At 40.0% G+C, this 27892-nt stretch overlaps 1 protein-coding gene across 1 annotated transcript; it reads right to left on the bottom strand.

The window, feature by feature from the left end:
* Positions 1 to 1135: 1135 nt before the first annotated feature.
* Positions 1136 to 27615, bottom strand: cnpy1 (canopy FGF signaling regulator 1). The gene is made up of 6 exons (XM_084546133.1): positions 27327 to 27615; positions 26079 to 26181; positions 23692 to 23807; positions 5831 to 6043; positions 3740 to 3836; positions 1136 to 3288 (listed from the first exon to the last, which is right to left on the bottom strand). The coding sequence occupies exons 1-6, from the start codon at positions 27471 to 27473 to the stop codon at positions 3248 to 3250; spliced, it is 717 nt and encodes a 238-aa protein (XP_084402259.1). The 5' UTR covers positions 27474 to 27615; the 3' UTR covers positions 1136 to 3247.
* Between the last annotated feature and the right edge of the window lie 277 nt (positions 27616 to 27892).

Below are 27892 nucleotides of genomic sequence, written 5' to 3'. Positions count from 1 at the left end.
AACACGTCTAGAAAGTGAAGCAGGCCCTATGTGGAAACTCACTCCATCTCTGTCTTTGGACAGAATGTCACAATCTGGAGGGCGGTCGGTGCCTTCTGTTTAGATCATGCCCGATTGGTGTTGCTCTATTGGAAAAAGAAACCCAATGGACCCCAAAAATATTTAAGGCTTCTTACACTCAAGTTGGTCCATAGACCCAGTTGCAGATCCTGGACTGCACTCCTGGAGCGCTGGGCGGACCACAGTCGAGTGTACAGGGTTTTGTGTGGGTGGAAAAAATAAAAATGTCTTGCTGTGTTGCACTGAGGGAAACAGAATCTGTGACGAGTTTCACTAACTTCAGCTGGTACAAAAACAAAAAGTCAAGCAGACAAAGAAAACACAGGGAGCATGCTGAGGGGGGTTCCATGGAGATAAAATTCTAAAAGAATATAGCAAGGTTTTAACTCAGAACAAACTGGAATTACTGGAATTACACAGGGAACACAGAAAAAGTGATCTGGCAACACACAAAATCACTAAGGCGGGAAGTAAACAAGACACAGACAAATAAGTTAAGTGACTTAAATTAAAATAGAAAACAACTGCACAAAGACTAACCAAACTAGAACCCCAAACCATAACAGAGTATGGACATGTAAGGAAGATGATTTTTAGAGTGTGACATGAACAGCCACTTTGGATTGTTTCACCTGATGCTGTGAAAAGAAATACCTCTGCACCCAACTGGATAGTCCTACAACCAAGTAGAGCTATGAATTATGTGACGAATGCTAAGCAACGAGTCGGATTTAACTGTCCTTTAAAGCTATTTTACTGTCAATATCTTTTAAAACAGATGCGACAGCAGAATCTAAACATCTTGCTTCTCCGACCAAAGCCATTTTGTTGTAAACAAAATCAACTCCACGCCGCTCAAATTACTATGACAGCATCACAGTTACTCTTCTGTCCATCACTACATAAAGCCTGGCCAAATAATTTGATAGGCTGGCAGATTTTTGTTGCAGCATAATCACTTCCCAACAGAGCGACTTCAGACCAATTTCCACTGCAAAATTTTTGCAGACAGGGGTAGTCAGGCTGACTTCCAGACTACCTAATTTTCCATCCTGTTTACCACAATCCATTGTTATTGTTATGAAATGTTCAGGAGAAGATTATGAGAAATCTGGTCTTATCTACAAATAAAAACACTGAATACTTATGTCTTGGATAAACTGTATATTTTCTAGCTTCTTTACCTCTAAGAAAAGGTCTGCATGCCATTTGATTAGATTCATTTCAATGCAATAAATATAACCTAACTGAATATTAAAAGATGTACATCTTATACCTGTACCTCCATTGCCTCACAGATGATTTCTGATTTGTTGCAGCAATGAGGTTCACCAAATCTTTACCAAACCATCAATGCATTAACATTACCTCTCTGATGGTTTGGAGTCAAAATGATCTATTCTGCAAGACTGGCCAGTTTCCAACATTATGTGCTTGCAAGCATGACTACAATAGTGTAGTTCACTAGGAACAGAGCAAATAATTAAAGATCAAGAACGTTTTACATCAACACACAACACTAGAGTACAACACATGACTTCCCCCGCTTTTGGATTGTGGATTTTGAAATCAAATGTATAATTTAGGCGGTTACTTGGTCAGCTGCAATGCATCCTAGCATACACCGATCAGCCATAGCATTATGACCACTGACAGGCGAAGTAAATAACATTGACCATCTTGTGACAATTCAATGTTCTGAACTTTTGGACCTGGCATTTATGTTGATGTTACTTTATTACAGTTTTTGTTCCTGTTGTGTTCATCACAGATGCAAAACGCAGGATCTGATGCAATATAACAAGAAACAACACATATGTGCAAAGCATCATTATGTCTATAGATAATTTCCATATTCACAGACAAGAACAAACATGGAGGTCAGTGCTAGAGCTGAAATTTTAACAGACTATCAACAAAGAGGATGAATGGGTTGGTAGTCATGCTCTGGTTAGACTTCTTTAGCCTAATAACTTTTCAGCTGTTGTCTGTATGACAGATGTGCTTGGGATTTCATGGAGACAAATGCAGTTATGCATATCAGACCATGTGTTCAGCCTCCTCTAAGCCTTCTGAGTAAGTGGGCATCACCAATGTCAAAATGAAAGAGGAGTATTTCTGGCCACATGTGAATATCTATAGGGACCACCAACTGTCAGCACGTTGCATGGAGCATCATGGTTTCTGATGCAAGATAGCAGCGTGCCCTTGAAGGCTCAAGTGTACTTACATGTAGTTAGAGGATAAAGGTTGCACCTGATGAAAAACTCATCATCAGCCTTTAATCAGCCATGACCTAATGTTTTTTATCACGGCACCCACCTTACTAATTAAACTCAGCCTAGTAGAAGTGTTTCTGCAATATTCCACAGTCAGCAGAGAGCTTCTGTATGATTCACTCTCTGCTAACAAACATGCTCTCCCTGTGGACAAGCGTCTCTTTGCATATCAATACCCAGTGTTCTGACCAATCATGAAGGAGAGGCTGCTAGATCTGGTCCAATCAGACAATAGGGCTTCAACACTGGCTCCAGTCTACACACCTGCTAGTTTGTGTGAGAAGACACTACTTAAAAGCTGAATGTTCACATGCAGGCAATAGCAGAGCCCAACACTGAAGCCGATAAGTATCTAGCTGTGTCATCATTAAATTGGATTGATAAGATCTATAATCCGTCACTATTTTAACAGCCTAAGAAAAGGAGTCTTCAGATGTTCAGTCTTGTCCAACCAGCAGCCCAACAAGCCCAAAGAAATTAAAAGAAAGACATAAAACGAGAAAATGTTTAGACATTTTTACTTAATGAAGCTGTGGCAGCACTATTGATTGAAGAACATATCTTTCATGTAAAATTTTCCTGCATTTCAGATCTAAAGATTTCTATTGACAAAGTCAGTGCTTCATTCATGCAGTCAGTTTGCAGTTATTGTTTGGAATTATTGTTTGCCAGAAAACCAGTGAGTAAGAAAGTGACAACACAGTCCTCCATGCCTCCAAAAAAATAAAATAAAAATACAACAAATGGACACATTGTAGTTTCTCAAGATTTTTTCTTTTATTATTTAAAAATATTGTTAATTATTTATCAAAATGATTTTTAATCAAAGTATTTTTTTTCCCATAGTGTCTGCAATAATGCAGTGCAATGCTGGTCCCACCGTTGTTCACAGTAAATATGAATCGATGCTATAACTCCTCGTATGTATGACTGCTGTCTTTACAATAGTCTGAAATGAAATATCAAAAGACAAACATATCAGGGATGAAGTTACATGAGCACTATATTATATTCCATGTAATTCACAGATGCTAACAAATGTTACATAACACAGTGGCTAGATTCAAGGGGGAAAAATAAATTACAGAAGATGATAACATTTAGCACAGGTGACTACGTTGTATAAAGTCATCTTTGTATGTAGCAGTAAAAGGAAAGAGGTACATTTATAGAGGATACTGAAATGCAGAACCTAGCTAAGGAAAACTAATTATTTTCTATGAGAATGTGAGGTTATCAATATTCTTAAACCCAATCTCTGGATTAATTTATTCATCTTAATTCTCGATTAATTTCTCAAGCATGTTGTGTGTGATAGGAACAGAAACTAAAATCATCTGTTTTTTCATATCTGTGGAAGGACACGTTAAAAAAAAAAAAAAAAAAAAAAGTGGTGCTACCTGAAATTCTGTTGCATAACTCCATTTGTGCATCCTCTACGTCCTTGCTGAACACAGAAATGATATCATCCTCCAGTTCCTCCACCACGGTCTCGCACTATAACAAAAACACAGAAGCAAAAGAAAGACTTGGCCAGGGGAAACAGAACGGAGGCAGCTCGGCCATGCATACAACACAGACACACACAATCACACACCATGTCACATCTTTTTGCACAGTGCAGGGCGGTGTCCACGTTTCCCTTCTGTTTGCCAAACTGCTCAGCCATTTTGAAAACTCGGTGGTCACGCAGACACGGCAGAGCTCTTCAGATTCACTGGTGAACTGGAAGCTTGTTTGAGCTGCAATTCATTTTTATTTTTTTTTCAGGATTTTATTTGTTTTATTTCAAAAGAAAATTTTGATATTTTTCTCCATTGAGAGCCTTCTTGAGAAAACAGTAACATGACAAGCGAAGATTAAAATCTTGGTTTGGGCTTTGCTTTTTCTGTATCTGTACGGTCTGCAGTGAAGATATACAAAAAAATAAATAAATGAAAAAGATCAGAAGATGATACGATGATAAAAGAAGTACGGGGTTAAACAGTAAATTGCTAAATTTTATGGAAAAAGCCTGAAACCGCTTTGCCAGGGAGATCTGGCCGCTGACTGCCAATGTGTTACACTAAAATGAATGTAACCATAGCTGGATGCACAAAATTTTCCTGTCTTGTCCATTTAGTGAATTACTATAGCCCATTTGGGAAAAAGAAAACAAACAAACAAAAAAACAACCTGGGGATGATTGCTAAAACTAGACAGATGGATTAGTCCAGTTGTTTAGGGCATTTTTTGTCGCTTTGGAACATTTTTCCCTTCAGATCATATCTGCTCCAACACTGGCCTTAAAAGCCATGCTACTGCCTTTCAGCTTTGTCGTGACCTAGTCAAGTTTATTTTTGTTCTCAAAATGCTTGCAATTGCAGTTTGTGTTGTTTTGAAATGTCCTTTACAAATAAAGACTTAATCATAGGATAAATAGCAGACAGAAATTATGTATAAATGTATAAAACAAAATATACCGAATACCTACCAAATGTGAAAATCTTTGGATTAATCGATAGCTGTCATTCTGTAGGTGAATACAGGGGAAGTCTTCTGTGTGGTCTAGTGCAACTTAAAGCTATGTTGTTAGTTCTTTTCAGAAAAGTCCCAATGCAAAAAGTCACATGACAGAAAATGTCATAATGTGGCAAAACCATCAGATGCAGCACCTTTCCAGTTCTCATGCAGACTAGTTATCATCTGAACATGATCTAGGTTGATATTTATACATGAAGAAATTCAGCCAGTTTCATGAACTAGTTTGCAATGATTATTGGTAATAAATATTTGCACCTACAGGTGGAACTGTTGACTCAGCAAGTTAAAAACTTAGCTTGCTAATATATGACTTTTCCATTAAAGACTAAAAACAGTGGATGTGGTAACATCTGGCCTGAAGCTTGATGGAATTTTTGGAATGTGCAGCCACTGGTATGCTGCTTAAATCAAATAAATTCTGAGAAACAATGCTGAAAAAAGCACTGAAACCACACTTTCACAGACTTGACAGTAAAAAAAGTAATATCTAGCTTTTTGAATTTTAATTTCTTGCTTATCAAATACATTAATAACTGAGTCAGTGCTGAAAAGAATGAATGTATGTAGTATCTGCAAATCTTATGGGCTTTCATGTTACGCCTCAGCATTATCAGCGATATCCCTCTTACTCCAAAGTACAACACACACACACATATTAATATATACACAGTATATTCCATTTTAGTAAATGACTTGAGAATGTGTATGGATGGATCAAGGTGCTGTGACCTGGCTGTGGTCGGCAAATGAATCCACATGAATGCACATGTGTGTATCTAAATTACCCTATAGTTATAATTAAAGATACAGTTTACAGTTCAGTTACAAATATAACTTTAGGGCTTAAAGTTAAACCAGGTTTCAGGCTGGGTTTTGTAAAGCGTGATGATTTGTATTGTTACTGACGCTATATAAATAAAATTGAATTGAATGCATTCTATGGCTTATTTATGCACTTTTGCACTCACTGCGAATTTCAGGGCATTGGACGCCTCCGGTCCATCAAACTGGAAGTTGTTAAAGTCCGGGAAGTCGCCTGTGGGCCCACTGTCTCTGGGAGCAAACCTCATGTACTGTTTGTGCTGGGTGTCAGGGTTGACATGGAGGGCGTAGTCGCTCATGCTGTTGCACACCTCATCCAGGAGCTCACTGAGGTGAATCTCTGAACGAGCGAGAGGGACCTGGCCAGACAACCCGGAGAAAAGAGGAAAACATGGAGTGAACACGTTGAGCTCTTTGTTTGGTGGTGAGTACTTTTGTCCTGGGCTTCAGTCTGTCCTGGTTCTTGTGTCATACAACATTCCTCTTATTTGGTTAACGTAATATGGTTGGAAAAAAACATCAAAAATATACTTCCAAAGATGGTACCTGGATGGACCCGAATGACACAAACACTAATGAATTGGTGCTGGCAGATGTCCTTGGAGTCTGGGTTGGGCCTGTGTCAGCTGTGTAACACCACAGGAATCTGTGTAGGTCAGCAAAATGACCTCTCGTTTCCGCTGTGTTTTCTCAACCCACACTAACAAACCTCAACCTCCAACTCTGACTTTTAACCTGCATGAATACCCTCCCCACCTCACCATCCAAAATCCAGCGTCCTTTTCCTCCCCCCTTTCAGGACAAAACAACAAGGCGCTGATGTCTAGACGTGTCTACACAGGTGCTGCGCTCTGCTCCCTCCATGCCCCGGAAGGATATCGGTTGACAGGGGTGATGCCCGGGGGTTGAGGGGGCGAGGAGGGGGCAATGAAAAGGGCGAGGTGGAGGGGGTGGGTCGGTGCTCTTTATACCTCCAACTGAGCTGAAAACAAACCAAAGGAAGGGTTTGGTTTCCTGTGAAGGGTGGGGCTGGTGGAGGAGAGTAGAGAAGCAGGAGGCCTCAACAGAAGCCAAGTGCAGGGTAAACAGCTCATCTCCTCAGCCCCCGCCATGCCTTTGCTGTGTCTTTTGGCCCATTCATTCTCTTTCCATCCTCCGATGATCAAAGGAGGAAATCTTCCTTGTATTCTCTGGTCAAAAGGTGGAAGGGTGGAGGTTGGGGGTGTGCGGTAGAGGGGAGAGGGTGAGGGGGAAGTATACACCATAAAGAGAAAGAGGAGGGCTGGAGAGTATCTTGCAGATGATCTGAATTTGTAACAATGTGGATAAATTATTCCCTGACCTCTTTTGTTTCTTTTTAGATCTGGCTGTGTTCCCTTCCGGACCAAGCCTACCGATTACATTATAGACACACACACACGCACACACTTCAGTCAGTGACAAGTGACAGAAGGCCTTGCCACCACCTGTTTTACAACAAATGCTTCCTTTGCATTTCTGTTTCTTTGCCTCTTCCTTTTCTGAAGAGAGCTTTACAATAATTAAATAAATAAATTAAATTAAAAATAAATTTAAAAAAACAAACAAAAAAACAGTCAATAATCCCACCAATGCCACCTCTTTAAATTCAGCTTCATTCTGGTGTTTTAGCATAGGGTCAAAGGCTGAGAGGGGGGACAAGCCAAGAGATGTAGTTTCCGTCGGCCAGTGATGATGTGATTCACCTACCAATCTAAATCTGATTGTGACCTTGACAACAGTAGTGACATTTTACTCACTCAAAGAATGACATTAGAGACATTAGTTATTTTTGTAATCCAGTCTAGTGTATTTGTGGATCTCATAATTATCATTATTATTTCCTGACAGGCAGATAAACTGATAAAGTAATCAGAAACGTTTACTAAATTTTTGTCTAAATATTTCCTAGATCTTAGGAGGCCATATGAAATTATCCTTTGTTGTTTTACTATCAGTCTGAAGGCCAAAGATATTCAGTTTGCTGTTTCATTCCATATTACAGTCAATGCGTAGTTAATCAAGGCTTAGTGGCTTTTATGATATGTTTATTTTTGAACTTTCATATTTAGTGAGGTTCTACTTGAATTCATGGTGCTTTCTTCTTCAGTTTTTAAGATACAATATTATCTTACGTCAAGGAGTAATCTGGTCTGGGATCGAGTGATATCAAGGTATTATGGTATACCACAGTATTTAGAAAAGTATGATTTTCAGTACTGTCAAAAATAGAGATGCTCTTCTTTCTATTAAACTGATAAGTAGATGCTGTAACGAGGTGATGTATTCTAGTGTATAGCTTGCACAACCACAGGTCAGTTTCTACCGCTGGAATAGGTTACCAAGGTGAGAGAGTTCACAACTGTGAGCCATTGGTAGCAAAAATAAACCACGCCTCAATTCCTACCTGGGAGTATTATTTATGATAAGGGTAAGTCAGCCAACACAGATGTAGCTGTGTGCATGAATTATGAAATATTACCACAACTAGGAAAAGTTATTCAAAACCCACTTTAGAGCACTTGACTTGCATCCTATCACGTCTACATGTCACATTGTATAAGCTTTAAGTCCATTACTCTTGACTCCTGAAAATATTTTTAAAACTCCAACAATCCCTGTGATCTACACATCATCATCATCATCATCATCATCATTCAGCCCACTGATGTGGGTATATACTGTGTCAGTGGGTCAAGTGTCATTTGGCCAGCAGCAGGAATTTATGGAAGAACACCTCTTGTTATCATGTGACTTCTGTCACTTGCAGATAAGCTTTTGCATTTTTTTATTTATTTTTTTAAACACAATTACCCTCACATAAGGTATATCCTGATGAAATGTCAAAAAGGTATGAAGATATAAAATAATAAATACTGCCCAAGCCAAGTTGGTGTGAAGTTATTTTAAGGTTGGAAAATATCTAAAGTTTAGTTTTTTGTCTAATTTCACTGGGGTCACCAATGTCTTGGTAGGTAATAGAGCACGTAGTAATGGAGTACTATTACAAGAGTAATGGGAATATTATTACAATTGTCAGCAATTATTTTATGTTTAAAGTTAGATTAGATAAGATAATTAGATTTAGTCCGTTATTATTGAATATTAGGATGATTGTTATTATTGATCTGTGCATAAACAAGCATTACACGTTACAGTCGACTCAGCTGAACCTAATTTGAACTACTCCATACAGTGACAAATTTAACAATAGGAGATTTTGATATTAAAATAATTAGTTGACAAAGGGGTTGTTTTGCAATTTCTAATGTTTTATTTATAATGATTAATAGATTTTTTGTGAATACAATCAATAATAAAAATAATGATCTACTAGTCATACTCTTATTGTCATCAGTCATCAGCCCTTTCTTGTTATATATAGCATGAGTTTAAAATTTTATGTCAAATAAGACCTCCCTATCAACCACCCCACCCGCTGCCCCCAAAAGGGACTCCTCTCCCCCTGCCCAACAACAAAACCATGTCGGTCCATCTTAGCCCCTGGGCTTGGGTCTGAGTCATTACCATGCCATGCTACAAAATGGTTTGGAATTAAACCCCTTCCTTGCCAGTTGTAGCAGCGTGAAAGGGATCTGTCAGTCACAGCGTTGTTTGAAGAATGGGGTGGTGGGGGTGGTGGAGTGGTGGTGGTAGTGGGGTGCGACCAGTTGGGCCAGAGAATAGGCTTCTCAGGGATGCTATCCTCCATTCAATTCCCATTGGACAGGGAGCCATTATTGCACCAGTGTGGACAGGGGCCTTTCAATTTCATTGTCCTGGTGATATGGGTCAATGAAGACCCATAAATTAATAATAATAAAAATATTGTCATCAAAGTGGTGATTGGAAGGAGAAGCTAAAATGTAATTTTGACAATTATACCTTTAAAATCATAGGTTAGAGAATAGAAACGTGCATGAAAAGGCTTTAATAGTAAAAATATCACTTAATTACGACAAAGGAAAATACTGAAACAGATTATAACTGGCTGCCAAGTTAATGATATGAATCACTAGAACAGCATTAAATATTAGCCTAGGACTAATTCATGCTGGCAATTTGAAAGAAGATAGAGAACAGGTGAGCCCTGGCATAGTGCTTTGTAATTATACAACAAGCAAGATAATTAAGTAGAGAAAGCCAAATATAGAAAGGAAGAAAACCTTTTTTTGAGGTATGACATGTGGTTTGCTTCATGTGTTTGTGTAAAGCCATGAGACTTAGGAAATCAGGTAATTTTTTTCATTTATCAATCATAATGTATAATAATCTCTGGGTGTTGTCAGGGGTTAAAAATAAAAGAACACACCACATGTTGTAGTGTTAATTTTTTCATTTACAATGAACAGTAACCCCCCTTTACAAACTTTATCTATTCACAGACTGATGAAGAAAATGCTAAATTCTGATGTTCCATTGCATTACAGAAGGAAATGGAACAGAGGCTAGTCTGAAAATATCTTGATCAATCATGGATCCAGGCTTGGACAGCCTAGCCTACCTAATTTAAGTTTGGTGGGGGAAATAGACTGGAACCATTTCTCAGTTAGAAGCAGGTGATGGAGCAAACCCTTTTTGCTGGGTAATAAGGTGATCCTCTGGGCGCTGTACTGTGCCGATGGATGTACTGGAACGGATCCTTTACTATACTTAAAACCAAAAATATGGTTATGTACTCTACAAAGTGCATACAGGTTCACTATTTTTTTTAAAACCAGATTCCAAATCCCAGTAATATTGTCCATCACCGGCCCTCTCACTGGAAAATAGTTTGAGGTAGGGCTCCAATAACTCATCAATGTAATCATTTACCAGCATGTAACATAACCAGTAGCTTTAGGTCAAAATCCCAAAAGATAAAAAGAGCTTAGTGTTAGTACACTTAAACGCAATTCATAGTACCGTGGCACCTTGACGCCGTCGCTCCTGACCCTATGCCGGAACCCGATGTGCACCTCCTAAGAAATGCAACTACACGTCGTGGCGACGCAGACCATAACAGCTGTGATTGATCCGAAATGCATTTACTTGTTCACATAACTCAGCGACCAGACGAGCACAGAAGGTTCTCATTTGCTCATACACACCATCTACTCAGACATCTTCTCTGTCCCAAGACTGCTCCTGGACAGAGAAACACCAGGGCAGTAGTGAAGAAGTCCCGGCAGAGATCACACTTTTTAAGACTACTCTGCAAAAATAACCTGCTGGAAAATCTGCTGGGAACGTTCTACTGCTCCACCATTGAAAGTGTGCTGGCATACAGCATCACTGTGTGGCATGCTGGCTGCTCTGCAGCAGACAAGAGGGAACTTCAGAGAATAATTAAAACGGCTGAGAAAATCATCAGATGTCCTTTGCCTTCTCTGGATGACATTGCAAGCTCATGCTGTCTCTGTAGTGCAAGGGAAATTTTAAAGGACAGTACACACCCTGGACACAAACAGTCCTTTTGCCCTCCGGGAGTCGCCGTTGTGTCCTTATCAGCTGTTTTTGAGAAAAGAAGTCAACAGAGCAGATGCCAACCGTGATGCTAATCACTAGCATGTCAGCACATAAGCAGAGTGTTGCTGAACATATAGACCTCTAAAACTAAACAACGCAAATTTCCACAAACGTTCTGCTCTATGTGGGTGGAAGCAACCTTTAGCTAGATTGTCATCATGGCATGGAGGTTTTTCTTTGTGGAGTTTTCATGTTTCCGTGTTCTTCCTGTGTCTGTTACATAGCATACGTAGCAGACACATGCATCTAAATTTTTGATAAGAAATTTATCAGTTGATTAAATTAGACAATCAAGCACATAGCATGCTGGTAGTTAAATTATTTTCCCTTGCTTCCAGTCTTTATGTTAAGCTAGGTTATCCATGTTTTGTTCCTTTTTGCACTTCACACACAGATGTGAGAGTGATATCAGTTTCATCTCATAGTCAGTAAGAGTTAAGAAGAAACATGCATTTATCAGTACGTGGAGGAAGTGAGCTCTTCCTCTAAGAAGCCAGTAGAGAGAAAGCACAAAACATTAAAAAAATGCATGTCACCTCACTCAGTCACATTTCTGGGCCATGATATTATGTGTCACTTTGTCAGCATACCATTGTGCATCTTCTCATTCTCAATGCATGACTTCCCACCAGTCACTATGAGATCAACTCACTGCTCCAACTAAGTTCAATGTCTTTGGAGGCCTTAAATGTGTCATTGTTGCTGCAGGCAGGTTTAACTTTTGTGCCACAAAGCAGCCCCATACCCCCAGGAAGTCCTACTGTGAGGAGGCCAAAGAGCAGAGACTTAAAACCAGCAAATCCTCCTCACTGATGGCATCTAAGCTGTGACATCCCTCCCTCTCTGATTCACACTAGGTCGAAAGCTGCTGAAAAGGAGGGAGCAGCGAGGGCAAGGGATCAAGGTTTGGGTTCCTCCGGGGCTCAGTAACATTTGATTGACCTAACAATGCAACAGGTGGAGGTTAGTGTCAACTAAGGGCAGAGGAGGAGCTCATCTCTGGAGTAAGCACACTATCCTGGCCTGGTGACTAGAAATGATACCAACAACAAACAGTTTTCACCAGAAGAAAGTATCTGTCTTATAGTAGCTAATTTAAGGGAAAAAAATAACTTTTTTTTTTAATTGTTGTTTTTGTTTTTTTAAATTAAATCAAGGTGTTTGTGACATCACACAGTGGTGGTTACAAAGTGATGCAACAAAGTACATTTACAGAAGAACTGTCCATAACTACAAACTGGAATAACAAAAATCCCCTCAACCGGAAACAGCTATGTATAAAAGTAAATACTGCGTACACATTAAAGCATGAGTAATAATAAATTAATGTAGTATTAGTAGTTTTGGTTTAAAGATCTGGGTATTCTTCCACCAGTGGTGACAACATTTTTCAGTCATAAACTGAAGGTAAGGAGTTTGAAAGTAGTGAACCAGCATTATGGGAAGTATAGAATGCATTTATGAAATGTAATATTGACTCACAGGAGTAGTTTTGATAGAACATCAAACTAAAATAATAATTTTGTTGTTCATGATATGTGTTGTCCATGCTTGAAACATTGTCTGCTTTTCATATACAGTATTATAGCTATTATAGTATTATAGGGTGCAAGTATGTAGATTTGATGTTAAGATGTGTTTGCCTCGTGAGTTACATTCAACAAAAGTTTGACACATCATATTTAATTGAGCATTGTATTAAACCATTACCACTCTTTACTATATAAGCATCACTGTAGGGAGTATTTATTGGTGTATGCTCTGTAAGTTTACTGCTTTTTTGATGACACACATGCAAAGACTATGAAACACACAAATGAACACAGCTATTGTGCGAGCTAAATGAAACCGAAGGAGGACCCATAGGGGAAACAAGAAGAGTAATTAGCATTCATTTCTCAATTAATCCACCTTTAGACAACTGCTTAATGAGAGGATAAGAATGACACATATAAGAGCCAGATAAGAGCACTATGAACAACGCCTTCATTTTCTGTCTGGATGAGATACATGCAGCATCCATCGGGGAGCCCAACAATCATTCTAACAACATAACAGCTGATGTTCAAATGTATCAAGGACTCTTGGGGTAGAAACTGAACTTCTTTTAGTGGACTGTAGTTTGAATTTAGGGGCCTAAAGAGAGCAGAAATGAGCTTAAATGAGTTGAGAAGCAACAGAGAAACCAGACTGTATGTGTGTCTCACAGTAGCAATTACAGAAGCAGCAAAGTCAAGAAAAGGGGTTAAAATTTACAGGCTGGTGCAAAACTCTAAGTGCGGTAATGTTGTACTAATCTGTTTCATATTCTTAAATTAATTAATACACAGCCTGGACAAAAAAAAAAGTCGGCACCAGGATTTAACTAAGCAAATAGGTACGAGCCTCCTATTGGATGATTACTGCATGGGTGACTATCTTTCAGCTGGGATCAAGTTATTTAACCCCAACTGATGCAATGAGTAGCTTCTCATTTCTTAAACAACCATGTCTAAAGACACATCCTGTGGTCGTGGAAAAGATGTTAGTCTGTTTGAGAAGGGTCAAATCATTGGCATGCATCAAGCAGAGAAAACATCTAAGAAGATTGTAGAAACTACTAAAACTGGGTAAAGAACTGTCCAACGCATTATTAAAAACTGGAAGGGTAGTGTGGAACCATCATCTTGGAGGAAGAAATGTGGTTGAAAAAATCCTGATTGATCGAGATCGGCGATCACTTAAATGTTTGACGAAATCAAATAAAAAAACAACAACAGTAGGGCTATGTTAAATAGTGAAAGTAAGAGCATTTCCACAAGTACAATGTGAAGGTAAGTCAAGGGATTGTAGCTTTAAGAAAACTGCTAATCATCGGAAAAAAAAGGCTTCAATTTGCTAGAGAGCATAAAGATTGGACTCTGGAGCAATGGAAGAAGGTCATGTGGTCTGATGAGTCCAGATTTACCCTGTTCCAGAGTGATGGGGGCATCAGGGTAAGAAGAGAGGCAGATGAAGTGATGCACCCATCATGCCTAGTGTCTACTGTACAAGCCTGTGGGGGCAGTGCTATGATCTGGGGTTGCTGCAGTTGCTCAGGTCAATGGATTTTTTCTTCCTGCATATTCCAAGATGACAATGCCAGGATTCATGGGGCTCAGATTGTGAAAGAGTGGTTCAGGGAGCGTGAGACATCATTTTCACACATGGATTGGCCACCACAGAGTCCAGACCTTAGCCCCATTGAGAATCTTTGGGATGTGCTGGAGAAGGCTTTGGTCAGTGGTCAGACTCTCCCATCATTAATACAAGATCTTGGTGAAAAATGAATGCCACTGGATGGAAATAAATCTGGTGACATTGCAGAAGCTTATTGAGACAATGCCACAGCGAATGCATGCTGTAATCAAAGCTAAAGACGGTCCAAATATTAGAGTGTGTGACCTTTTTTTTTTCATAATTCTTAAGCAATGCAGAAGAGGAAACTATTCATGCCAATGTATTATCTATTTCAAAAGCAGTGTATTAAATGAATCTATTTTTTTTTTTTTGTATACAGTATATATTTAAATATTGAATTTAATGCTACAATGAGGATATTGCTAGGGTAATGGGGATATTGCTCACGGCAGTAGGCAACACATGGGTTAAGCCAGCCATCTCTCGCACGATTAAACCAGCTGTTTCTGTGGTTTAAGTTGATCAAAATTAATTAACTGTTTATGATAGCTGCAAAGAAACAGCTCTAACGGAGCTATGGGGAGTGACTTTTTAATAAAGCATCGCAAATATTAGGGCAGATGTGACTTTCAAATTAATGAGAAGACAATCACCTTTCCATCCAGTACTCAACTACGAAAACTGTATTATTTAATTGGTCAGTAACCTATTTAACAATTCAAAAATGCCATTAACACAGCTTTATAATTGTTAACAGTGCTCCTTTATTTAAAAAAAAAAAAAATCACTCAATGCACTCAACATTCAAACAGGCTACAAATTTTCAGTCAGGCATTAGAAAGCACAAAAGCAGCACAAAGTCACAAACATCTTTTAAACTGGGACTCTCAGACTCACTTCTATACTTCAGCTCCAAGATACTACTATTGTTCATTTCAAAATTTCTTCTTCCATGTACACAAAGCTTCTCTTCATTGGCTGCCTGTAAAATCCAGCATAGTATTTGAAAGCCATCTCCTAATACAAGGTCCTTAACTTAAAGGTCCACCATAAATCCATAAAGACCTCACAGTACAGAACAGAGCACTTCAAAGTGCAGGCGTATTTGTGGATCCTTGAGTTTGCAAAACTAGAATGAGAGGTAGAGCCTTCAGCTATCCCCTTTCCTGGATCCAGCTCTTAAACAGTTGTAGTTTTCTAACCAAACAATCATAGTCATGTAGTATGTGAATATCCAAACATTTCTGATAGTAATAGTTATCAACTGAAGCAATACATTTCTCCATTCGTCCCACAGGCAAAGCTGAAATGATTTGTCCTGATCGTATGACTCTTATTGCACTGCCTATAACAGGAAGCATTGTGTGCATGCAACTTGCTCAGAGTATGGAGGACAACGGCCATCTTGAAAGCTTGAATGGCGTGGTGTATACCATAGCTTTTGTGGATGGCCTACAGTGGTGTGAGTATTTATACTATATACTATACTTACACTATATTGCAGTATACAGTATTCACTCACCCATCCAAATAATTGAATTCAGGCATTCCAATCTCCTCCATGGTCACAGGTGTATAAAATCAAGCACCTAGCCATGCAGACTGCTTCTACAAAGATTTGTGAAAAGAATGGGTCTCTCTCAGGAGCTTAGTGAATTCCATCGTGGTACTGTGATAGGATGCCACCTGTGCAACAAGTCCAGTCGTGAAATTTCCTCGCTATTAAATATTCCATGCTCAATTGTCAGTGCTATTATAACAGACTGGAAGGGATTGGGATCAACAGCAACTCAGTCGTGAAGTGGCAGGGCACTTAAAATAACAGAGCGGTGTCAGGGGATGCAGAGGCACATAGTGCACAGATGTCGCCAACTTTCTGCAGAGTTAATCGCTACAGACTTCCAAACTTGGAATGGGTTTCCATGGCCGAGCAGCTGCATACATCACCAAGTGCAATGCAAAGCGTCGGATTCAGTGGTGTAAAGCACGCCACCACCGGACTCCAGTGGAGACGTGTTTTCTGGAGTGTCGAATCGCGCTTCTCCATCTGGCAATCTGATGGACAAATCTGAGGTTTGGCGGTTGCCAGGAGAACGGTACTTGTCTGACTGCATTGTGCCAAGTGTGAAGTTTGAGGGGGGGATTATTGTGTGGGGTTGTTTTTCAGGAGCTGGGCTTGGCCCCTTAGTTCCAGTGAAAGGAACTCTGAATGCTTCGGCATACCAAAAGATTTTGGACAATTCCATGCTCCCAACCTTGTGGGAACAGTTTGGGGATGGCCCCTTCCTGTTCCAACATGACTGCTCACCAGTGCACAAAGCAATGTCCATAAAGACATGGATGAGCGAGTTTGGTGTGGAAGAACTTGACCGGCCTGCACAGAGTCCTGACCTGAACCCGATAGAACACCTTTGGGATGAATTAGAGCAAAGACTGTAAGCCGCTCTCGTCCAACACCAGTGTCTGACCTCACAAATGCGCTTCTGGAAGAAGAATGGTCAAAAATTCCCATAAACACACTCCTAAACCTTGTGGAAAGCCTTCCCAGAATAGTTGAAGCTGTTTTAGCTTCAAAGGGTGGGCCACCACAGTCATATTAAACCCTATGGGTTAAGAATGGGATGTCACTTAATTCATATGTGTGTAAAGGCAGATGAGCAAATACTTTTGGCAATATAGCGTAAGTGTGGTATGTCGGCATCATTGCATAACTAGGACACTAAAACACTAATCAGGCTAGTCAGCTGCGTTGAGTTTCTCTGTGTACTTAAAACAACGGCCTTTGCTTTTGAGCAGCTCATACAGCCACTACAACACAGAAAAGAGAAAAGACGTCTGAGTAGTTGGTGTGTAGTGAGCATGAATTACCTGTACTTGTCCGGCCACTAAGAGACATGAACAGGAAATGTATAATAAACCAATCACAGCTATTGCAGCCTGCGTCACCACAACATGTAGTTACATTTCTGCAGTGGTGCACATTAGCACAAAGATCTGTTGCAAGCATAGATCCAAGTCAGCCAATAAAAGTGAAAAAAGTATCCTCTTCCTAAACATTCTCTGAATTCACATTAAAAAAAATGGCACTTAGTTTGCAATTCATACAAGCTTTGGAGTTTAAACAGCATCTAGTGCATCCCCCTGTATTCCCAGACATTGAGGGTGGAAATTCTGTTCCAAGTGGGCGGCTGTGGCTCAGTAGGTAGAGCGGGCTGTCCACGAACCAGAGGGTTAGAGGTTCAATCCCCGGAATGTGCCACATGCTGAAGTGTCCTTGAGCAAGACACTGAACCCCCAGTTGCTCCCAGTGTGTGGCACTGGTGTGTGAATGTGTGAGTGCTTGTGTGAGCGAATGGGTAGATGTGACTGTAAAGCGCTTTGAGTACCAATAGGTAGAAAAGCTCTATATAAAAGCAAGGCCATTTACCGTTAATGGTTCCTCAAAGAACAACACGTATTGAAGGTAGCCCCAAAGACACTGAAAATGAGAACAGTCCTGACTTCAACTCCTATAAATAATAAATTGACTGACTTTTAAACAATTTAAAGACTGTTATGTTTCCGTTTGTAAAAGTCTTGTATAAATAAGATGCTGTAGTTTGCTGAAGCAAAATATGCATGTGCACAATTTTCAGCAATTATAAATAAAAACTATTTTATGAGCAACACAGACAGTTTGGTCTAATAATTATTAAAGAAATAATTGTGGTATTGTGTTGTGGTCAGAGGCAATTTTAAAATTAATAATTATTTACACATTCACTTTCCATAGAGAGTAGTATTGCTAGATGGGGATCTTGGTGGTTAAAATAGTAAACATAATTCACCTAATATTTTGGGAGAGTTTGCGTTTTTATACTCGTAACCATTAGCTCTACATGGCAACACTGACAATTACATTTACAGCAGAATTGAGAAAAGCTGGGGTAGTTGAATTACACAAATCATGTTCTTTTAGTACTCGACATCAATAAGAATGCCCACCCACCTTTTGTCACATTTGTTACTCCATACATTCAGATGTTTAAAAAGCTTTCACCTGCCAAACTGTGCAGTTAATTAAAGCCCAGGAAATCAGTAACACCGCCCGATAGCCTGGTTTCTAGACGATAGAAGATGTCCAGCTATAGTGATCTCATTCTTTCAGGAACAATAATTTGGATCTATAATCTCACTGTGTTCACCTATACAATCACAGCAACACTACCGATCAATCTACTTTGACTGCTATGTGACCTCCACATGCCTGAACACAGCCTTATCTTCTTGTGGGTGTCTGGCCTGGAATTCTGTGGTTCTGACCTGCAGAGCTTCATACTACTCATTTTTGGCCCTGGTCTCATTAACCTGCCCAGTCTTCATGGCCTGCAGTTGTCCACTCCCACAAGAAATTTATCATTCTCCAACCTGCCTATTATTCCTCTTATATTCAATCAATATAGCTGCTAACTCATCTGTAATAGAACTACTGCTGTCACTGACAGTTTTATTCATATTCTTTATCAAACTCTCATTTAACATGCATCAGGGTTGTCCATGAACCAGAGGGTTAGCGGTTCAATCCCCGGAAAGTGTCCTTGAGCAAGACGCCGAACCCTGAGTTGCTCTAGTGCATGGCCCTGGTGTGTGAATGTGTGTGTGCTTGTGTGAGCGAATGTGTAGATGTGTCTGTGACTGTAACGCTTTGGGTACCAATAGGAAGAAAGGTGCTATATAAAATTAAGACCATTTACCATATTTGTATCATGATTAGATTCTACACTTATCTCGTTCCTCCTCTTCTCTACCCGGCTGGCCTCAATCAGATGGGTCCCTCCATATGAGCTGGGTTCCGCTTAAGGGTTCTTCCCGTTAAATTGGAGTTTTTCTTTGTCACCTTCACCTTCAGGCTTGCTCTGGGGGTTTCGGGTCTGGCTTTGTAAAGCATCTCGAGACAATTTGTATTGTTAGTGACGCTATATAAGTAAAACTGAACTAAATTGAATATATCCATTTTCCCATAATGCAACTAGAGAGGACCTTTCATTAGAGCTCCCCTGCCTATTTAACACCCACAGCCTGAAAACCAAGTTCAAACTGAAATAATGAAGATGAAATTACTATGGCATCATGTCTCAGACTGGGTTGCATGCTGCCTTCAAATGGTGTCATGTTTACCATGCTCTCAAGTAAAATCCATAGGAAGGGACCCCTTTTGCGGTATTCACGGCTTTGCAAGAGGAACTTTTTATTAAGGTGTAAGTTAGAAAGGCAACAATAAATCAAATAACCACTAGTTACAACTGAGGTATGAAGAAGAGCATCTCTGAATGCCCAACATGTTGAGGATGTCTGTCAGGTCAACAACAGGCCAAATTCTAACTGATCCTAAGCAGGTGAATGAGACCTTTCGCACATATTATTCTAATTTATACCAATCAGAGATACAGTTGGATAGAGATAAGTGTCAGAACTTCCTTGGCCAACTAGATCTACCACAATTGGCAGTGGCTGACTCTACGCATCTGGACGCACCCATATCACTGGAAGAACTTAAGGCAGCAGCTCTCGACATGCAAAGAAACAAATCTCCAGGGTTTGATGGAATACCTCCAGAGGTATATGTGGAATTCTGGGACATGCTGAGTCCGCTACTTCTAGACATGATCATGACATCTATAGACAAAGGAAGTTTTTCACGAGATGTCAATATAGCTCTAATATCCTTACTCTTAAAGAAAGATAAGGACCCTGTAGACTGCAGTAGTTATAGACCTCTCAGTTTATTAAACGCAGATCTTAAAATATATGCAAAGGTGCTAGCCAGACGCATTCAGAATCACATGCCGACATTAGTCAGTTGTGATCAGACTGGATTTATAAAGTCTAGGCTAGCTGCAGACAATGTCAGACGACTTCTCCATATAGTCGATGCAGCAGTAGACAAAACAGCACCAGCTGCAGTGCTATCCCTTGACGCTATGAAAGCCTTTGATAGGCTGGAGTGGTCCTTTTTGTGGGCGGTCTTAGGAAAAATGGGTTTCGGAAATAACTTTATTCATATGATAAAGGTCCTGTATTCAAATCCCTCAGCTCTGGTACTCACCGGGCAACTATCCTCTGTGCTGTTCCCTGTCACCAGATCGTCCCGACAGGGCTGTCCCCTGTCACCGGCACTTTTTGCACTTTCTCTCGAGCCACTAGCTCAGATGATTCGTCAGTCCCCCAATGTGCATCCTATTTCAGTTCGGGATTCAGATCACCACGTATCATTGTATGCTGATGACGTGTTGGTCTTCATGGAGAAGCCACTACAATCTATTCCAAACTTACTGTCCATTTGTGAAGAATTTAGCTGTCTCTCAGGTTTTAAGATCAACTGGACCAAATCTGCGTTACTCCCCCTTAATGATTCGGCTAAAGGGTTGCAATTTCCAGTTGGCATCCCAGTTGTCCAGGATTTTAAATACCTCGGAATACAAATTTTTCCGTCCTTGAACCGTATTGTAACGCACAACTACTCAAAAACATTTAATAAAGTTAAAGCAGACTTGGATAGGTGGATGAATCTCCCTAACTCTCTTAGAGCCCGTGTCTCTATAGTCAAATTGAACATTTTACCCAGGATTAATTTTACCAGCTCAATGATTCCCCTCTCTCCTCCTGTCAATTATTGGAACAAAATACATTCTTGTGTGTCTCAATTTATTTGGAACAGAAAGCGCCCCCGCCTTAAACTGTCCATCACACAAAGAGGAGTGGCCAGTGGTGGCTTATCTGTACCAAATTTTAAGTTTTATTTCTGGTCATTCGTACTTAGACCATTACTTGTGTGGCGTGACTCTGATGCCTCAGTTTCCTGGCGCAGGCTAGAAGAAAACTGTGTGAGACCCTGGAACTTGCAGGAGGTTCTTTTTGCTAACATATCCAATAAACAATGCCAATTACGTTTTGGTCCAATAGTCTCGCAACTCATTCAGACATGGCGTGCGGCTGAGCTTCAGTGTAAAATCTCCTGTAAGTGGCATACACTTACACCGATCTTTAAAAACAATGGCCTATTAATCGGAGGGAGACCGATCTCTTGTGCTGCCTGGTATAACAGTAATATTCGCACTTTAGACAAGGTATATAGTGACACGGGGCTGCGCACCTTTCAAGATATTAGAGACAGGCACAATTTGCCTGCAAACTCGTTCTTCTTCTATCTGCAACTTAGATCATCTTTACAGGCGCATGGTGCTCCGGTACAACAACCATTGCCCATTCACCCACTATACAAAGTACTTGCCACTCGAATTAAAAAGAGAGGGTTAGTATCCGCACTTTATCATTTCTTCCTGGAGGCCTCCTATAATGAACTACCACTTGACAGAATATGGAGGTATGATTGCCCTAATTTGGACTCTGATTTTGATTGGTCACAGGTCTGGGCAAATATTAGAGAGGCTTCCCGTAACCCCGACCACCAGCAGATCCACTTTAACTATGTACACAGAACATATTTGACCCCTCGCAAACTCCATTGTATGAAGTTGATACCTGATCCCTTGTGTGGCCTATGTTCTATGAAGGCCTCTGGAACTTTTTTGCATATGATGTGGAACTGCCCTCCGGTTTCACAGTTCTGGTCCAAGGTGGCAGCCAAGCTTTCTGAATTAGTATCAGTGACCATACCAGTGACTATACCTGTCCTTTTGCTAATTGATCTGTCACAAGTTAATATTACTAAACTTAAAAAGCGCACTGTACTAGCTGGCTTAACAGCTGCCAAGAAGTTGATAGCCTTAAGATGGAAACCTCCCCATTCTCTCACCATCAGACACTGGGCACTTACTTTCCTAGATGTAATTTATCTAGAACTGTCAACTGCTAGAATTAATGGCGCTAGTGAGGCTTCCATAAACAACTGGCGTGCAGCAGCTGACGCACTGAAAGAACTTATAAGATAAGCTCAATGAGACTCTAACCTTGTTTTTCCTGAATGGGTTTGTTTGCGTGTGTGTCACGTCAGATCTATACTCCATAGGGTGCTAGAGAGCGTACCACTGTGAGTGTGCTGTTGGGGTGGGGGGTGGGGGGTGGGTGGTGCCCATTTTCCTTTTCCTTTTTTTTTTTTTTTTTTTTTTTTTTTTTTTTTTTTTTTTTTACTTTACTTTACTTGATTTAGTTGTTACAGTCAATTTTTGTACTGTCTCTATTGTCATTAATGAGTCATGTTTCTTGGTTGTAACTTGTATTCTTGTTAAATAAAAATTTGATCAAAAAAAAAAACATGTTGAGGATGGACAACAGCACCAGAAGACCACAATGAATGCTGGGTCACACTGAAATGCCACAGCCTACCTGAACATTGTTGCTGACATTTTCTATCCGTTTGTGACCACAGTGTAACATTCTTCTGATGTCTACTTCCAGCAGGATAACAGGCCATATCACAAAGCTAAAATCCTTTCAAACTGGTTTCTTGAAAATTACAAGATGAGTTTACTGTATTCAAATGGTCTCCAGATCTCAATCTGCCTCTTTTGGGATGTGATGGAATGGAAAATTAGCCAACAAATCTGCAGCAAATGCATGATGCTATAACGTTACTATGGACCAAACTATACTAACTACTGTGGAATGATTCCAGCGCTTTGTTAAAAGTATGAGACGAAGAATTAAAGCAGGTCTAAAGAGAAAAGGGTGTCCAATCCCGAAACTAGCAATGTGTAATTAATAAGGTGAACAGAGAGTCATGGTTATGTACTGTGTAAAACACATCTGGATTGAGAAGTACAATGCAATGCACTTGTGTCCCAGCTGACCAATCATAACATGTGGATATTAACGCTACAGACAATTGTCAACACAGACACAATCACCAATCAAACATCGCAACGGTGGGGTGTCTGTGTACTATTTGGTCTTTCAAGTTTGGTTCAACACTTAAGTACTTTTTTTTACTTGTACTTTTGCAGAAAGAAATTTAAGTTGAATATTAACTTTTTTCTTTTTTGATTTAGACCACACAATAAAAGAAAGCTTTCAATCTTTTATTTTCAGATTCGAACAGTTGTTCTGTAAATACCAAAAATTGCACGGGCTGTGAAGGGGCGTTCACCCAGAACCAAACATCTGACATGCAATTTGTACTGATGACATTTATAGTCATCTTGTATGTGTTTTTAGTGCCTGTATTTGGTACTAGTTGGGTAATGTTTCTCTGCAATACTGTGACATAGCATTTTACACTCAAGGGTGCTTAATCCGCTGTGGCTCAGCAAAAATATACTTAAAGAGTACAGTAAACAAAGGAGTATGGAGAGACTGTACTGATCAATACATCAACGTGCTGTACCTTTTTGTCTTTCATGGTTCCATCAGGGTCGAGTCGAAAGCTGCCAACATTAATGGTTTTCTTTGGGTCCACCTGACTGATTGAATAGTTCAGTTCATCCACAACTGCCTTGCATGCTGGGAAACACAGGTAAACATCAGTGACAGAGGGATTTAGTGAACAGATACAGTGTTTAAAATGCAGTTATCCAAAAGTTTACACAAGTTTGATGAATTGTAACAGGTGTCTGAACAATACACTATCAGATAACAAAAAGCTTCTGACAGAATGACACAGGTGCAAGTGATGAAAAAAAAGTCGGTTGTAATCAATCAAGTATATCATCATCATGTTCATATGTCCACACTGTGTTTATAGAGACACCAAATATGAGAACATTATATACTTTAAGTTTAGTTGGAGTTGGATAGGTTTTTCATCCCAAAAAGCTTGCAACTTGCCACTGTGCACAGATGGACAATGGAGTCATAGTTACGACATGTGGGGGGCAACCAGTACTTGCAACAAAAAATTGCTGCTGCTTTAACGTTGCTATCATTCTCTTCACAGCCACTTTGACCAGCATAATCAGTTATAAAAGGGTTACGCTTAGTTAGATAGGCTTGATGAATTTCACTCAAGTGACATAGATTGGCTGGGTTCGAATCCAGGCCGAGTGGGGCCTTTCTGTGTGGAGTTTGCATGTTCTCCCTGTGTCTGCGTGGGTTCTCTGGGTAGCTTCCTCCCACCATCCAAAGACATGCTCATTAGGTTCATTGGTGATTCTAAATTGGCCATAGGTGTGCATGTGAGTGTGAATGGTTGTCTGTCTCTCTGTGTTGGCCCTGTGACAGCTGGGAAATGGCTCCAGCCCCCCCACAACCCTTCACAGGGCAAGTGGTTACAGAAGATGAAGAAGTTGTGAAGTTGAATAAAATATTCTTTATCTCTTCTCATGAAATAATTTTGACAATGTGATTTATTCTTGGTAGATGAAGTGGATATATTCTCAAAACTTTATAAATATGTCTCTTCCTAACATATAACAGTAAAAATTAAACCACAGTTAACCTTTGTAAAATGTGTATTCAGGCTTAAACAATGTTGGGGGTATTGAACAGTGAGATTAAGGGTTTTGTTAAAATTTCAACCTCGGCCATTTTAACAGGAAACACATATTCAAGGGGATTTCATGCATACAAAATGTACAATATTGCTCTTCAAATGTCACTCAGTCATTAATATCAAGTATGGCCACCCCTGACAGGGACCAATGCATCAAGACATCATGGCATACTGTCCACAAGCTTGTTGATATCTTCAGTGGGCAAGGCGTCCCACTCTTTGGTCAGATCCCGGGCTATTTCTTGTAGAAAAATATTGTCCCTCTCATTAAGGGCCTAAGGGATCCCAGGAATGCTCGATAGGTTTCGATATTAGGGGAGCAAGCAGGTCATGGCATCTGCTGCACCCCCTCTGCATCAAGAAATTCTCTCACTGCAGCTGTCCTATATGTTGCCAGTGCCCAAGATGTAATCTTCTGTGCTCCCTTGCCCAGCAAAGCTACTCTGTGTTGCACAGCTAGGCATAGATACCTGGTTTTGCATCTTGCTTAGCAACCACGCTGAAGCAATCTTCAAATTACAGTTTGGTGGAAACGTTGATTCTATGGGCCTCCACAAACGGTGAAGGCAGATTGCTGGCATTTTCCGATTTCTACGACACAGATTAAAGGGTTGCTGATCATCTTGTCTGGTACTTAGTCGTGGTGGTCCTGGAGGTTTCTGTCACCTCAAATGACCCCCCTCTCGAATATTATGCGGATATTACCAACTCTGTGATATTCAAAGGAAAACAGCATGAATTTGTTCCAACTAATTGGGACTCAGTTTGTAATCATTGCACCTGGTCAAAAGTGATTACTGGTGTATATAAATGAGGATAAAAAGGGGAATGTGCAGGAATGTCCCACTTTATGGGCAACAGTGTATTTGATGCTGTCTGGGGATGAATGACAAACACATTACAGCAGTTCACTGTTGTACAATATTACTAGAGTTATTTTTTAGGCAATTATTTTACGTTTATTACTAATACCTTGGGAAAATATCAAGGTCCAGACTTCAGTGACCTTAGAGATGGGTATGGCCACGTTATGATGCTATACATACATTCATTAGACACACACATAAACAAAGGATTTGTTTATGCCACTTGGCCACTGAATGCCACAACGTGGAAAAAAACTGCAAATTTAAATATTTTAAAAGGTCACAAATGAAAATATATCTGTTAAGAGCTCCATTTTCTTACTTTCCAACAGTACTCTCTGGCAGTTTTCCATTTCTTCTTGCTAAGTTTGTCACCCTGCAGCAGTGGCATATTTCAGTGAGAGCTCTGTGACTTACCGGAACAGTAGAGCATCTTTTCCCTCTTCCCCTGGCAGCTGCTGATTAAGACGGACAGAACCATCACAGAAATCTGAATAATCCATGAGGCCATATTGATAACCTAACAGACAGACAGACAGCCTGGTTAGACACACCACACTGTCATTCCTGCTTCACAAACCATGTTGTGTGTATGGCAGTGACAATGGTAGTGGGCTACTGTGTGGACCACATAATGTGCAGTGAAGACTCACAGAAGGCCGTTTATATTTGAATCATTATTTATTTGTGATTCCCTGCCCCTTGTAGCTATGGAGTAATGCAAACTGTGGCCTAAGTGCTCTAAGCAGGCATATTGTATTTCCTTCTTAGCCATCTTCATTAAAAATCATACAGTTTGAGTGTGAATCCAAAAATGTTAAAGAAAGGCAACTGGACTTGTAGAGTTTCTTGAAAAAAAAAAGTGTTTCTCAGAAACTTGCTTGTACCCACATATGTTCCTATTTTAACCTCAACACCCCACCAGTCCCTTAGAACTGAAGAAGCTACTCGGATGAGTGACAGAATGTCTTCAAGAAACTCTACAAGTACAGCTGCCTTTCTTTAATGTTTTTGGATATACCATGACCTGGATGACTGAGAACCTTCACAGACATAGTATGAGTGTGAAATTCATTGTTGGGAGTCTGAGATGGATGTGATCTATGGAAATGTTCTACGAAGGCTTTCCAAGAAAATGAAAAGACAGCAGGAGTGAGGCACCTCACTTTAACCTCATTGACTTTGTTTAATGACAATGACAAAACAGATTTCTATACAGCTCAGCCAGGGTTCTTTTCTTCGTCAAGGTAAAAACAATAGGTGTGATACCCGAAACCTGCTGCCGCTGTGGCCAGACAGGTCTCATATTGTCTGGACCTTTGGGTTACTTCAGTGTTTTTTCAGGTCGTGACAAATAATGGTAGCCTATATAATTTCAATAAATTATCACTTCAATACTTACAAGTTTTGCTCTGTTCGCTCAAGCGAGACTGGCTCAAAATTTAGATTCAATAGTAAAATTAAGTCGTATAAAAACGATTCAATAGTATTTTAATCCCTGCTGCTGATGACACATGCGTCAAATTAATCTGTAACATATTTTACGTCGTTCTTGCCGTTCTTGGTAGTTGGCCAGTACACAAAGCATACAGTATTCATACGGGAAACAGTTCACATGGGGACTGGCTAAGGATAGCTGATTGGCTAGCAGACAGGTCGTCTTACCTGGCGTAGAGAACAACACTCAGCAGCGGACGTGCAGTCGTTAGGACTCAGACTGTCGCGATGTTGAATAAAATGATGAGCTGTCATTAACAACTTTCTCTGAACATGCTTATCTCTGCTCAGTGTACGTATTCCTGGCATGGACATTGACAGGTTTCATTCAAACTACTTCACAACTTTTAATATTCCGGTTGTAACTTTCAAAGTAAAATGTTTTATTGTATTGGTAATACAAATAAATTGACATAGGTTTACGTGTGCAAAATAACCCACAGTAAGTTTTTCCTGAAATATTATTTTATCAACATGCAATATGAACTCTTTTTTTTACTTTTCTATATAGTTCTCGGCACACGTCGATTTCTGCTTTTATCTTGAAGGTATAGTCATCTCACTTCTCCTCTCACCAGCCTCGTTACCTCTGCCTTGACGCAGAGGTCTGTTTACGAGCCCGGCTGTGGTGGAGCCACGTTCTGTCAGACGTCTGCAGGGACAACCAATCAGGATCCAACCTCAAAGAACACAGACCAATCAAACAGTGTTAGTGTCTGCCGGATGTGACTTAT

This window comes from Chelon labrosus, assembly GCF_963514085.1.
Source record: "Chelon labrosus genome assembly, chromosome: 6".
NCBI classification, from domain to species: Eukaryota; Metazoa; Chordata; class Actinopteri; order Mugiliformes; family Mugilidae; genus Chelon; species Chelon labrosus.
Note: the sequence above shows the minus strand (reverse complement) of the source record. Positions and strands in the feature narration are given on the sequence as shown.

Coding starts and splice junctions, on each gene's coding strand:
- cnpy1 (XM_084546133.1), bottom strand. CDS start 27,473: ATGTCCATGCCAGGAATACGTACACTGAGCAGAGATAAGCATGTTCAG. Junction 26,182..27,326: donor AGTGTTGTTCTCTACGCCAG/GTAAGACGACCT, acceptor TCTGTCTGTTAG/GTTATCAATATGGCCTCATG. Junction 6,044..23,691: donor GAACCATGAAAGACAAAAAG/GTACAGCACGTT, acceptor TTGTCTGGCCAG/GTCCCTCTCGCTCGTTCAGA.